This window comes from Lonchura striata, chromosome 3 (genome assembly GCF_050655825.1).
Source record: "Lonchura striata isolate lonStrDom1 chromosome 3, ASM5065582v1, whole genome shotgun sequence".
Taxonomy (NCBI): domain Eukaryota; kingdom Metazoa; phylum Chordata; class Aves; order Passeriformes; family Estrildidae; genus Lonchura; species Lonchura striata.
In genome coordinates, this window is record NC_140705.1 from 946246 (window position 1) to 958938 (window position 12693).

Here is a 12693-nt window from a genome sequence, read left to right on the forward strand (position 1 = left end):
TGAAAACATTGCCATGCTTTGGAAAGCCACAGACTCACAACCAAGGGCTGCTGTGTCCTTACTGCATTTTTTTTTTTACAGGAAGAAGCCTCAGTGGCATTTTTTATGACTTGCAGAAGTTGAGTGTTTTGGGCACATGAGCTTCCAATCCCATCTTATTCTCCACAAAGCACCTGACAGTACCAAGACTTCCACCTCCTTGCCCAGAGGTTCCTCACTCGGGGAATCCCAGGATGGTTTGGGTGGGGAGGGACCTCAGAGCCCACCCAGTGCCACCCCTGCCATGGCAGGGACACTTTTCCCTGTCCCAGGCTGCTCCAAGTCCTGTCCAGCCTGGCCTTGGGCACTGCCAGGGATGCAGGGGCAGCCCCAGCTGCCCTGCTCAGCCTGGCACAGAGCAGAGCTCCCATCCCATGCCAGGATGGGAGCCCCAGAGGTCGTTGCCAGTGCCTGGACACAGCAGCCAACGCTGCCACACACACACACACAATTCCTGGCAGAGGGGGACAGAGTGACCAAGATAGACACAAATCCATTCAGGGGACAGGAGTGTCACCCTCTGTGCCCTCTGCAAGGAAAAGGAGGGACTGAGCTCTTTCAAGCCACCCCTGAAATGAGACTTGAACGAGGGATCAGCTCTCTCCACGATCCCAGAGCCCCTCAGCAGGAAAATCCCTCCCAGCCCATCCAGTCCAGGCTGTGCCCAATCCCCACCTTGTCCCCAGCCCAGAGCCCTGAGTGCCACATCCAGGAATTCCCTGGACACCTCCAGGGACGGGCACTCCAACCCTCCCTGGGCAGTGCCAAGGCCTGAGCTCCCTTTCCAGGCAGAAATTCCTGCTGCTGCCCACCCTGAGCCTGCCCTGGCCCAGCCTGAGCCCATTTCCCCTTGTCCTGTCCCTGTTCCCTGGAGCAGAGCCCGACCCCCCCTGGCTGTCCCCTCCTGGCAGGAGCTGTGAGAGCCACAAGGTCCCCCTGAGCCTCCTTTGCTCCAGGCTGAGCCCCTTCCCAGCTCCTCAGGAACTCTCCATTCCCTTCCCAGCTCCTCAGGAACTCTCCATTCCCCTCCCAGCTCCCTCAGGAACTCTCCAGCCCCTTCCCAGCTCCCTCAGGAACTCTCCAGCCCCTTCCCAGCTCCCTCAGGAACTCTCCAGCCCCTTCCCAGCTCCTCAGGAACTCTCCAGCCCCTTCCCAGCTCCTCAGGAACTCTCCAGCCCCTTCCCAGCTCCCCCAGCCCCTCCTGGGGCTCCGTTCCCTTCCCAGCTCCTCCTCCCAGGACTCACCAAGCAGCCTCAGCCTCTCCTCCAGGCTCCTGCCTGGCTCAAAAGGAAAAGAAGATTTGTGCTTTTCCCTGGGGGAACAGCTCAGCCCTGGAGCTGCTCACCAAACCCATCCAAGGCTGTTTGCACTCAGGAGCTGACCCTGCTGCTTCTCTCCTGCTGCTCCTGAGAGGGGAAAACACCTCGGGGAGGCTCTGTCTGGGCAGGGCACATGTTCTGAGCAGAGTGGAGAGAGAATCCAGGGATGGAAACAGAATTGTTCAGGTTGGAAAAGCCCTCGGAGCCCATCGAGCCCAACCATCCCCAGCACTGCCCAGGCCACCAGTGCCCCCTGTCCCCAGGTGCCACATCCACAGGGCCTTGGAACCCCTCCAGGGATGGAGAGTCTGCCCCTGCCTGGGCAGCTGTGCCAGGGCAGGACAGCCCTTTCCAGGTGGGAATTGTTCCCAGTTCCCTGCCAGGGCAGGACAGCTATTTCCAGGTGGGAATTGTTCCCAACATCCACCCTGAGCCTGCCCTGGCCCAGCCTGGGGCCATTTCCCCTTGTCCTGTCCCTGTTCCCTGGGAGCAGAGCCCAACTCCCATATTCCTGCCAGATATCTGGAAAAGTGGTGGAAATGAGAATAATTGACAAACCTGTTTCTAATCCCTGAACCATCAGGCACAGAAGGATCCCTCGGGGATGAGTAAGAAAGAAGATGGGGAGTCTATCTCAAGTTCAACACAGGAATGAACCAAACCCACAAGAACTGCAATTATGTTTGGGATGCAAATTACAGTGCTCAGCTCCCAAAGCAGGGAAGGGAAAGAGCAGCTTGGCCTGAGCTGGTTTGGTTTGTTAGGTTGGGTTCTTTGAAGGGGGTGGGGAGGCTGGGTTTGGGTTTTGGTGGGGACTTTTTGGGTGGTTTTTGTTTGTTTGTTTGCTGGTTCCTTGCTTTTTTAAAAATTGCAGCAAAATCCATGAGCAAAGTGCCAGGAAACACAACGTGGGCTGGAATGATGTGGCAGCCAGGAATTGCTGAGGTGGCTGCTCCCATTCCACGGGCACACGGAGGGGAACCCACTCCCATACAGAATCCCAGGATGGGTTGGAGGGACCTCAGAGCCCACCCAGTGCCACCCCTGCCATGGCAGAGACACCTCCACTGTCCCAGTGCTCCCAGCATCCAACCTGGCCTTGGGCACTGCCAGGGATAGAAGTCCAGTTATTGGAAATCCCTATTGAAAAGCAATGTTCAACTAGAAGCAGAAAGTGATGCAGTACCTTAGAAAACTGCAGCCGAGCGTGTCTGATGTAAACTTCCAACCTTTATCATTTCCCTTCAGCCTTTCACCTTCCCCCCTTTCAACAGGTACAACACTTGGGTGGCCTCAGGAGCAGCCTCTGGCACAGTTAACAGCAAAGCCAATTTATAAATTCCACACCAATTACTGTGGGAAATCCTACACTCAGCCACCATCTGAAATATCTTTAATGAACTCACATTTTTGTTGTGTCCATTGTTTGTCACCTTTCTTCTCTCCCCAAACAAGCAGAGCCCCAGCTCTGTGCCAAGGCTGTGCCTGTCAGAGCTCTGTCCCAGCACAGGGGGTGAGACTGGCACTCCCCTGGCTGCAGGGAGCTCCTGGGTGCCCTGGCTGTGCCCCGGCTGTGCCCCGGCTGTGCCCCGGCTGTGCCCCGGCTGTGCCCCCTGGCTGTACCCTGGCTGTGCCCTGGCTGTGCCCCCCGGCTGTGCCCTGGCTGTGCCCCCTGGAAGTACCCTGGCTGTACCCTGGCTGTACCCTGGCTGTGCCCTGGCTGTGTCCCGGCTGTACCCTGACTGTGTCCCGGCTGTGTCCCGGCTGTGTCCCGGCTGTACCCCGGCTGTGTCCCAGCTGTACCCTGGCTGTGCCCTGGCTGTGTCCCGGCTGTGCCCCGGCTGTACCCTGGCTGTGCCCTGGCTGTACCCCGGCTGTGTCCTGGCTGTACCCTGGCTGTGTCCCGGCTGTGTCCCAGCTGTACCCTGGCTGTGCCCTGGCTGTGTCCCAGCTGTACCCCGGCTGTGCCCTGGCTGTGTCCTGGCTGTGCCCTGGCTGTGCCCCGGCTGTACCCCGGCTGTGCCCTGGCTGTGCCCTGGCTGTGCCCCGGCTGTACCCTGGCTGTGCCCTGGCTGTGCCCCGGCTGTGTCCCGGCTGTGTCCCGGCTGTGTCCCAGCTGTACCCTGGCTGTGTCCCGGCTGTACCCTGGCTGTGTCCCGGCTGTGTCCCGGCTGTGCCCTGGCTGTGCCCCGGCTGTGCCCTGGCTGTACCCTGGCTGTGCCCTGGCTGTGTCCCGGCTGTACCCTGGCTGTGCCCAGGCTGTACCCTGGCTGTGCCCCTCGGCTGTGCCCTGGCTGTGCCCCGGCTGTGTCCTGGCTGTGCCCCGGCTGTGCCCTGGCTGTGCCCAGGCTGTACCCTGGCTGTGCCCTGGCTGTGCCCCAGCTGTGCCCCCTGGCTCCCTGCAGGCGCTCCCGGGTTCAGGCCAATACTACAGGACCTTGCTTAGCAGGTTCCGCTCTTCTTGGAGCTCATCAGCTGTAGGTACAGCCCAAGGACAGCTCCAAGGACAGCCCTGCTGTAGGTACAGCCCAAGGACAGCTCCAAGGACAGCTCCAAGGACAGCCCTGTGCTCAGGCAATCACCCCCGAGCTGCGGACGGGCTTGTTCTCACACCGGGGAGCACAGTCACACAGGATCAGTCACACACGGGATCCCAATCACACGGGATCAGAATCATACACGGGATCACACAGTCACACACGGGATCACACAGTCACACAGAATCAGTCACACACGGGATCCCAGAGTCACACACGGGATCACTCAAACAGGATCAGTCACACACAGGATCCCAATCACACGGGATCAGAATCATACATGGGATCCCAGAGTCACACAGTCACACACGGGATCACAGAGTGACACAGGATCACACAGTCACACAGAACCAGTCATACATGGGATCAGAATCATACACAGGATCCCAGAGTCACACAGGATCCCACAGTCACACAGGATCCCAGTCACACAGGATCAGTCACACACAGGATCCCAATCACACGGGATCACAGAGTCATGTGTGGGATCACAGAGTCACACACGGGATCACTCTGTCACACAGGATCACACAGTCACACATGGGATCACACAGTCACACAGGATCAGTCACACACAGGATCCCAATCACACGGGATCAGAATCATACACGGGATCCCAGAGTCACACACGGGATCACACAGTCACACATGGGATCACAGAGTCACACAGGATCACACAGTCACACAGGATCAGTCACACACAGGATCCCAATCACACGGGATCACAGAGTCACACGTGGGATCACAGAGTCACAGGCGGGATCACAGAGTCACACACAGAGGATCACGGTCACACACAGAGGATCACTCAGTCATGCACGGGATCACTCAGTCACACATGGAGGATCACTGTCACAAAGGGATCACTCAGTCACGCATGGGGTCACACAGTCACACAGGATCACAGTCACACACGGAGGATCACCGTCACACACAGAGGATCACCGTCACACACAGAGGATCACTCAGTCACACAGGATTACAGTCACACACAGAGGATCACTGTCACACACAGAGGATCACCGTCACACACAGAGGATCACTCAGTCACACAGGATTACAGTCACACACAGAGGATCACCGTCACACAGGATTACAGTCACACACAGAGGATCACTGTCACACACAGAGGATCACCGTCACACACAGAGGATCACTCAGTCACACAGGATTACAGTCACACACAGAGGATCACCGTCACACACAGAGGATCACTCAGTCACACAGGATTACAGTCACACACAGAGGATCACTGTCACACACAGAGGATCACCGTCACACACAGAGGATCACTCAGTCACACACGGGATCACACAGTCATGCGCGGGATCACTGTATCACACACAGTCACACCATCAGAATCACAGTCACACATAGGATCACAATCACACAGAATCACTGTCACAGTCAGAATCACTGAGTCACACACAGGATCACAATCACACAGAATCACTGGATCACACACAGGATCGGAGTCACACCGTCAGAATCAGAGTCACACTGTCAGAATCACAATCACAGAATTACAAACAATCACACAACCAGAATCTGTCACACACAATCAGACTCACAGTCACACACAATCGGGATCACTGAATCACACACAACCACACAATCAGGATCACGCACAGTCACACCAATCACAGAACCAGAATCACTCAAAATCATACAATCAAAACCATTGAATCACACAAAATCACAGAGTCACACACAGTCACACACAATCACACACACAGTCACCAGGCTGGAAGAGACCTCCACGACCATCGAGTCCAACCCAGCCCCAACAACTCCACCCTGGCACCCAGTGCCACATCCAGGCTTTGTTAAACACACCCAGGGATGGGGACTCCCCCACCTCCCCGGGCTGCCATCCCAGAACTTTATCACCTTCCTGGGAAGAACTTTTCCCTGATATCCAGCCTGAATTCCCCTTGGAATTCCACAGCTTGAGGCTGTGACCTCTGGCTCTGTCAGTTCCTGGAGAAGGAGCCCAACCCCACCTGAGCACAGCCACTTTCAGGAGCTGTAGTTTGGCTTTGCAGTTGTTTTGTTCCAAGTTCATTTTGTTTCATTCTGTACTTCCACCTTTAAGGAACACTCCAAAGGAGATTCTGACCTTTAGGGTTTGAGAACCACTTCCAAACATTGCTTCGTGCTGAGCCACAGCCTCATTGGCCAAAGCAGGAACACGGAAAGAAAAGTTCATTTACCAATTATTAAATCTGACTTGGTTCACATTCTTGGCGTTGCATGTCATTAGCAGAAATAATATTTGATGTCACTGATTAAATTGAAGTTGCTGCATGAAGATAAAATTGTGCCCATAGCTATTTATAGTCAGAAATAAGTTGTAATTAAAATAAATCCAAAAGCCAGTCTGGGGCATGGGCTGATCTGAGCTTGACACAGGGAAGGAGGTTCAGTGACTTTCTGCTGTTTTCCTGATCAGAAGGAACAACTATTCCTGCTGTTTCAAGGAAAAGCTTTCCTCCCTTGCCAGTGCATTCACTCTTAAAAATGTAACTTTAATAAATAACACAGCTGGGATGAAGATATTGAATAAAAAGGGAGGGCATACCTGTGCTGGCAAAAAAAGTCACTGATGTCCATCTGCTTTGGCACTTCCTTGCTTTGGGCTTCTGAGCTCGTCTGACATTTGATTGAACCCATCTAAAATAATTTCTGAACTGTCATAAATGTTTTGTTAAAGTATAAAATTAAATTTACTTATGATATAAAGGTGCTTATATTTGTTCATCTCAGATTTCAATAAAAACATGAAGTATTTTTCCTTTTCTTTCCTAATTTGAAAAAGGACCCCACAATTACTGATTTAATCCCCTCCTCTCCCTCTGTCTATGCAAAATATCTGATGCTCTTACTCATTTCTTTGTTCTCCTGGTTCATATTCCCAATCCCTTTCCTCAGCAGTCAAACATAATAAATCTGAAATACTCTTTGTTTGTTCCCCTGTGCCTTTTCCCAGGAAGAGGAGTGACCTCAAAGTGATTTCAGGGGACCACATCTGACCCCTGGAAAAGACAAACCTTCCATTCAAGTAGACTGACAACATCTTTTAAAGCACATTTTAACCACTTCTGACAGTTCTTCTCATTTACCTTTAACATTTTAGACACCAATTGTAGCATAAGTAACTGAAGCAAAAGCAGCTGTGCACAAAAGTATGAAAAGTACCCTAAAATGTTATTTCTGCATCTCCAGCAAGTACAGGAGCATCTCTGGGAGCCACCGTGCACCTTCCAGCAGCAGCTGCCCCAAAAGCCAAAAGTTTGGATTTCTCACTGATGTTTTCACATGTGCTGGACTCAGATGATTGTGCAAGATCTCTGCAAACCCAAACTGACTCCAGCCTCAGAGGGTGTAAGGAAAAACCCACATGGCCAGGAGCCAGGAAAGGGACTGTAACTTCCCAGTGATTACAGCTCTGCAGTGAAATTCTAAACAAGTCAATGGCTCCTTTTTTTATCCATAAATCCAGTGGATCCAAAGCTGCTCTGGAAGATTCTGCAAAAACCTGCCCAAAAAAATGCAGGAAGCTTCATTAAAAATAAACAGGCAACTCAGTAGCTCAGGAAAAAAGACAGTGCTGAATCCTAAAGCCTGCCCTCCTGCGTGCCTTGCCATTCCTGCTGGGACTGAGAGGTTTTTCCAAGGCACAAGAAGCCATCGGGTTTGTTCAGGCAGGACAAAGCTGGTGGCAGCACAACCCACTGAGCCCTCAGTGCCTCCAGTTACTGGGGTGGAAAATCACTGATGGACAGGGACATCCTGGCTGGAAAAACCTGGGCATGGAGGCACATCCTGGGCACGGGGACGGAGGGCACCAGCCTGGCTCAGCCCAGGGACAGCCCCAGGGGGGTGGGATGTGGATGGGCTGGGGGCAGAGAGCTCTGCAGAGGGACCAGGACAGCCTGGAGCCATGGGCTGGGGGCACTGGGCTGAGGGACAGCCAGGCCAAGAGCTGGGTCCTGCACTGGGGTCACAGCAAGCCCATGGAACACCCCAGGATGGGAAGGGAACGGAGCCCCAGGAGGGGCTGGGGAGCTGGGAAGGGGCTGCAGAATTCCTGAGGGAGCTGGGAAGGGGCTGCAGAATTCCTGAGGGAGCTGGGAAGGGGCTGGAGAGTTCCTGGGGGAGCTGGGAAGGGGCTGGAGAGTTCCTGAGGAGCTGGGAAGGGGCTGGAAAGTTCCTGAGGGAGCTGGGAAGGGGCTGGAGAGTTCCTGAGGGAGCTGGGAAGGGGCTGGAGAGTTCCTGAGGGAGCTGGGAAGGGGCTGGAGAGTTCCTGAGGAGCTGGGAAGGGAATGGAGAGTTCCTGAGGAGCTGGGAAGGGGCTGGAGAGTTCCTGAGGAGCTGGGAAGGGGCTGAGCCTGGAGCAAAGGAGGCTCAGGGGGACCTTGTGGCTCTCACAGCTCCTGCCAGGAGGGGACAGCCAGGGGGGGTCGGGCTCTGCTCCAGGGAACAGGGACAGGACAAGGGGAAATGGGCTCAGGCTGGGCCAGGGCAGGCTCAGGGTGGGCAGCAGCAGGAATTTCTGCCTGGAAAGGGAGCTCAGGCCTTGGCACTGCCCAGGGAGGTGGTGAAGTCTCATCCCTGGAGGTGTCCAGGGAATTCCTGGATGTGGCACTCAGAGCTCTGGGCTCGGGACAAGGTGGGGATCACTCACAGGCTGGACTCACAACTGAAATCATTCTGTGATTCCAGAAAAAATCCCCTGCTCTAAGCCCCAGGGCAAGCCCAACAACCTCACCTGGTCAGAAACTGATAAAGGTTGTACTGGATTCAAGTTCAACAAAGATGGCATAAGTCACAATATTTAATCAGAGGTTTCTTTGAAAGCCTTCCAAAACTTTTAACACAGGTTCCCTCCAGACAAAACAGAACAAACTCAAATCCAGGGGAGTTCCAAAGCACCCGAGTTTCTGTGACTTCACATCAAGTCACAGAAACTCAGGTGGTTTGGAACTCCCAAAGTCCCAGCTGAGTGTCAGAAAGTGCTCCAGCACTGAGTTCCAGTGTCAGCTGAGCACCCAGAGCAGAGAGAGGATCCCTGAGGAACTTGCAGGTCAGGCTAAGAACGGGGAGGTGGCAGTGGCACTGAGGTGCCAGCCCTGCTGTCAAGGTGCTGTTTGAAGCTCACGGCCCTCTGGATCCATTTTCACTCCCCAGGGAAGCACTCAGCCTGGCCCCAGGAGCCCTGCAGGCCAGCACGGAGTGTCTCAGCACAGATTTGGCACAGGCAGCTCTGTTCTGCAGCTCACTCAGCCAGGGCGCAGAGCTGGCAGCACACTCAGTGCCACAACACCCAAACCAGAACCAAACCCTCATCTTCCTTCACTGCCCCACAGCCTCAGGAGTAGAAACGGCTTTTTACAACCTGCCTGTTGAAATTAATGTCTGCTATGGGATTTACCAGGAGCAAACAAGAGCAAATCCTGCAGCTGAAATTGTTTCCTTGAAATACAGCAGTGCTCCTGTCGGGTAAGAGAAAGGAAATACTGCAGGAGGATTTTTGAGCAGTAAGAAGTTGGACACAGACTAATTAAGAGCTTACCCCTCCCTCTCAGGAAGGGAAGACTTTTTGTGGAGGGGATTTCTGAGCACTCCGTGCTTCCAAGAGAAGCTGGCGAAGCCTCCCCTCTCCATCCCAGCCCACAGGCCCCAGCACTGCTTGCAGAGCACAGGAGAGAACTCTGCAGCTGCCTCTGAATGCAGTCTGCATTGCTGGGAAGGGCTCTGAGCTGCATTCCTGCCCTTTTCCCATCACCCCAGACTGGAGATGCAGCAGGAGCAGGTCCCACACAGCTGGCAGCTCAGGGCTCTCCCAGAGCTCCCTGGCACACCTGGGGAGGAGGGAAATTCCAGTGAGGAACACCTGGAAACAGCAACTGCTTTCCCCCAGCACAACTGACTTCAGGATAAAACAGCTTGCTCAGTTTTAATTCATTAATTTCACCTCCTACATTAACTTTGGGTGTGAAATCTTCCTCACCACCTTCACAGGTCTGAACTAAAATAATTCTAGGTTTGTGAAGTGTTAGATATTACCGAAAGGGTACAGGAGTACAGAACCATTAATCTGCATTTAAAAGTCTCTCTGCCACTGCCCCAGGCAATGGGAACTGAACACCTACACAGGGCTGATAACTTTAACTTTGTCTGAGCTGCCAGACACACAACACCTGCTTCAAGAGCCTGGCTGCACCCAAACTGCTCCAGCTGTGCTCACAAAGGGGCTTCCTTCCACAAGAACAACATAAGCCTGAAGTAAAAGTCCAGCTGATGACATTTGCCATGGCCTTCTGTAAAACTAAGGGGCTTTATCCCTTAGTTTTGTCGCTTTCTGTTTTAATAAATAAATAAAAATTTAAGTTAGGGCATCAGCTCCCTCCCTGCTTGCTTTATGCCAGGACACCCCTTTGCCCCCCACCTCTTAAATCACAGAATCACTGAGGCTCTCGTTCACCCAAGACCACTGAGTCCAACCTTTGACCTAAATAAAGTTAAAAGTTGCACTGACAAAGTCTGAAAAATACCTCACCTTGCAGTCAGTCAGCAGCTACTTAAGTTACTTTAAGTCTTAACCACAGCACATCCTTTAGACATGTAACTCTTAAAATTTAGCAATGAGTTGGCACCTGCTGTCATAATTCTATTTGTTTCCACCTGGCCAAATATAATGTACTACCTGCTGTGGAATGTTGAGGTCTCCTACTGCTTCTTCCAGATCTGGGCTGCCTAAAACTCTTCATTACATAAGTTTTTTTTAAATAAATCTGTATTATTTAAGCACAGGTGAGAAATTAAAATAGTTCAGTCCTTACAGCCCACAGGACTGGGAAAGGCCCATAAAACTATTTAAATTTAGGTACAGTTTAACAATAGAAATCTGTTTAAACACTAAACCAGAGATGACAAATTCATGGTTCCTTCTACCTGGAACCAAGGGGAAAACAATTAACCTAATAAAAATATTATGAATTCCAATCTTATCACCTGAATCACTTTATCTGAGTCCCTCTTTAGGCTCTCTAAAGCTGCCCCAGAGCAGCCCATGCAGGCAGGCTGAGTGTGGAGCTCAGGGTGGCTCAGGCACCAAGCCAGGCCCAAGGCCTGGCTTTAATCTTCCAGATGTGGTTCCTTCCCTCTTCAGAAACTGTCACAGCTCCCACAACACACAGCTCAACACACCCACCCTGCTTTAAAGGGTTCCTAAGTCAGAACACCCACCTTGGTTTAAAGAGCTGTCCAGCTGAGAATATCCACCCTGGTTTAAAGAGTTCCTAAGTGAGAACAGAACTGAGAACATCCACCCTGGTTTAAAGAGTTCCTAACTCAGAACAGAACTGAGAATATCCACCCTGGTTTAAAGAGTTCCTAAGTCAGAACAGAACTGAGAACATCCACCCTGGTTTAAAGGGCTCCTAACTGAGAACAGAACTGAGAACATCCACCCTGGTTTAAAGAGTTCCTAACTGAGAACATCCACCCTGGTTTAAAGAGTTCCTAACTCAGAACAGAACTGAGAATATCCACCCTGGTTTAAAGAGTTCCTAACTGAGAACATCCACCCTGGTTTAAAGAGTTCCTAACTGAGAACAGAACTGAGAACATCCACCCTGGTTTAAAGGGTTGCACAACTCAGAACACCCACCCTGGTTTAAAGGGCTCCTAACTCAGAACATCAACCTTGGTTTAAAGGGCTGCACAACTCAGAACATCAACCTTGGTTTAAAGAACTCAGAACAGAACTGAGAATATCCACCCTGGTTTAAAGGGCTCCTAACTGAGAAGAGAACTGAGAACATCCACCCTGGTTTAACTGAGAACATCCACCCTGGTTTAAAGGGCTCCTAACTGAGAACAGAACTGAGAACACCCACCCAGGGCTGCCCAGGACTGAGAGCCCTCACTCCCCCTTCACCTGGGCTGGTGAGAGGTAATTGAACTGCTGGAGAAGCGATGCTGTTCTGTTGCTGCAAAAGCCCTTTTTCCTTGCATTATGGCTCCTTCCCAAGTCCCCTCCACCACCCAGCACTCCCCAAAAGATGTATTGCTCTGGGGTCCTGGATAAACCAGGCCTGAGTGCATCAGCTGCAGCACAGCCAACGAACAAAGCCATTTACTGTTCCAAAAACCCTAGCCTGCTCCAAACCCAGGGAGTCTGGGACAATGCTGGCAGGGCTGCTGCATTCAGCACCACAGGAACTGCAGTGAACAATCAGGGTGTCCCACGGAGCTGCCAGGAGGTCCTGGACGATGTGTCCCCTTAAATACAGCATTCTGGAATGGTCAGGAGCCAACTCTGGCAGCCCGGCCTGGGAGCTGCTCCCTTGGGACTCACTGGTTTGACTGGGAAGGGGCTTTAAAGCTCAGCCAGTGCCACCCTTGGACCCCTGGCAATGCCCATGGCCAGGCTGGGGCTTGGAGCACCCTGGGATCGTGGAAGGTGTCCCTGCCATGGCAGAGGGATGAAATTCAGTGTTGTTTAAAGCTCTTTCCCACCCAGAGCATTCCGTAATTCTGTGATTCACCTTCCCCAGACGAGGGACGTACTGTACAACAAACACAGTTCTGGAGGAATTTTAAACAGAGGAGTCCATCTTTTTACATTATTTCATATTTTCACATGTCCAACACATCACTGAAAATGCAGAAGTCACTGCTTCACAACACCAGTTTGTCATAAGTGAAAAATGTCAGTACCAGTTTGGTGTCAGAAACAGGCAACTGAAAAAACTTGAGGTCTACACCACAGTCAATCCCAACAGATCCTG

General features: G+C 52.4%; 1 protein-coding gene across 18 annotated transcripts in view; it reads right to left on the minus strand.

Annotated features, from left to right (window-relative positions):
• DTNB (dystrobrevin beta) overlaps window positions 1–12693 on the minus strand; it is a 141939-nt gene that overhangs the window by 128333 nt on the left and 913 nt on the right. For 11 of the 18 annotated variants that reach the window (XR_014953507.1, XM_085574240.1, XM_085574245.1 and 8 more), the window contains exon 3: window positions 6477–6568. The exons of 6 other annotated variants lie outside the window; for them this stretch is intronic. Coding sequence is in view for 10 of the 12 variants with exons in the window: in XM_085574240.1 (XP_085430366.1) it covers window positions 6477–6568 (92 nt within the window). In the remaining 2 variants the exon portion in view is untranslated. Of the gene's footprint in view, window positions 1–6476; window positions 6569–11146; window positions 12692–12693 lie in introns of those variants that run through there. One more of the 18 variants, XM_085574243.1, reaches the window with a different exon arrangement.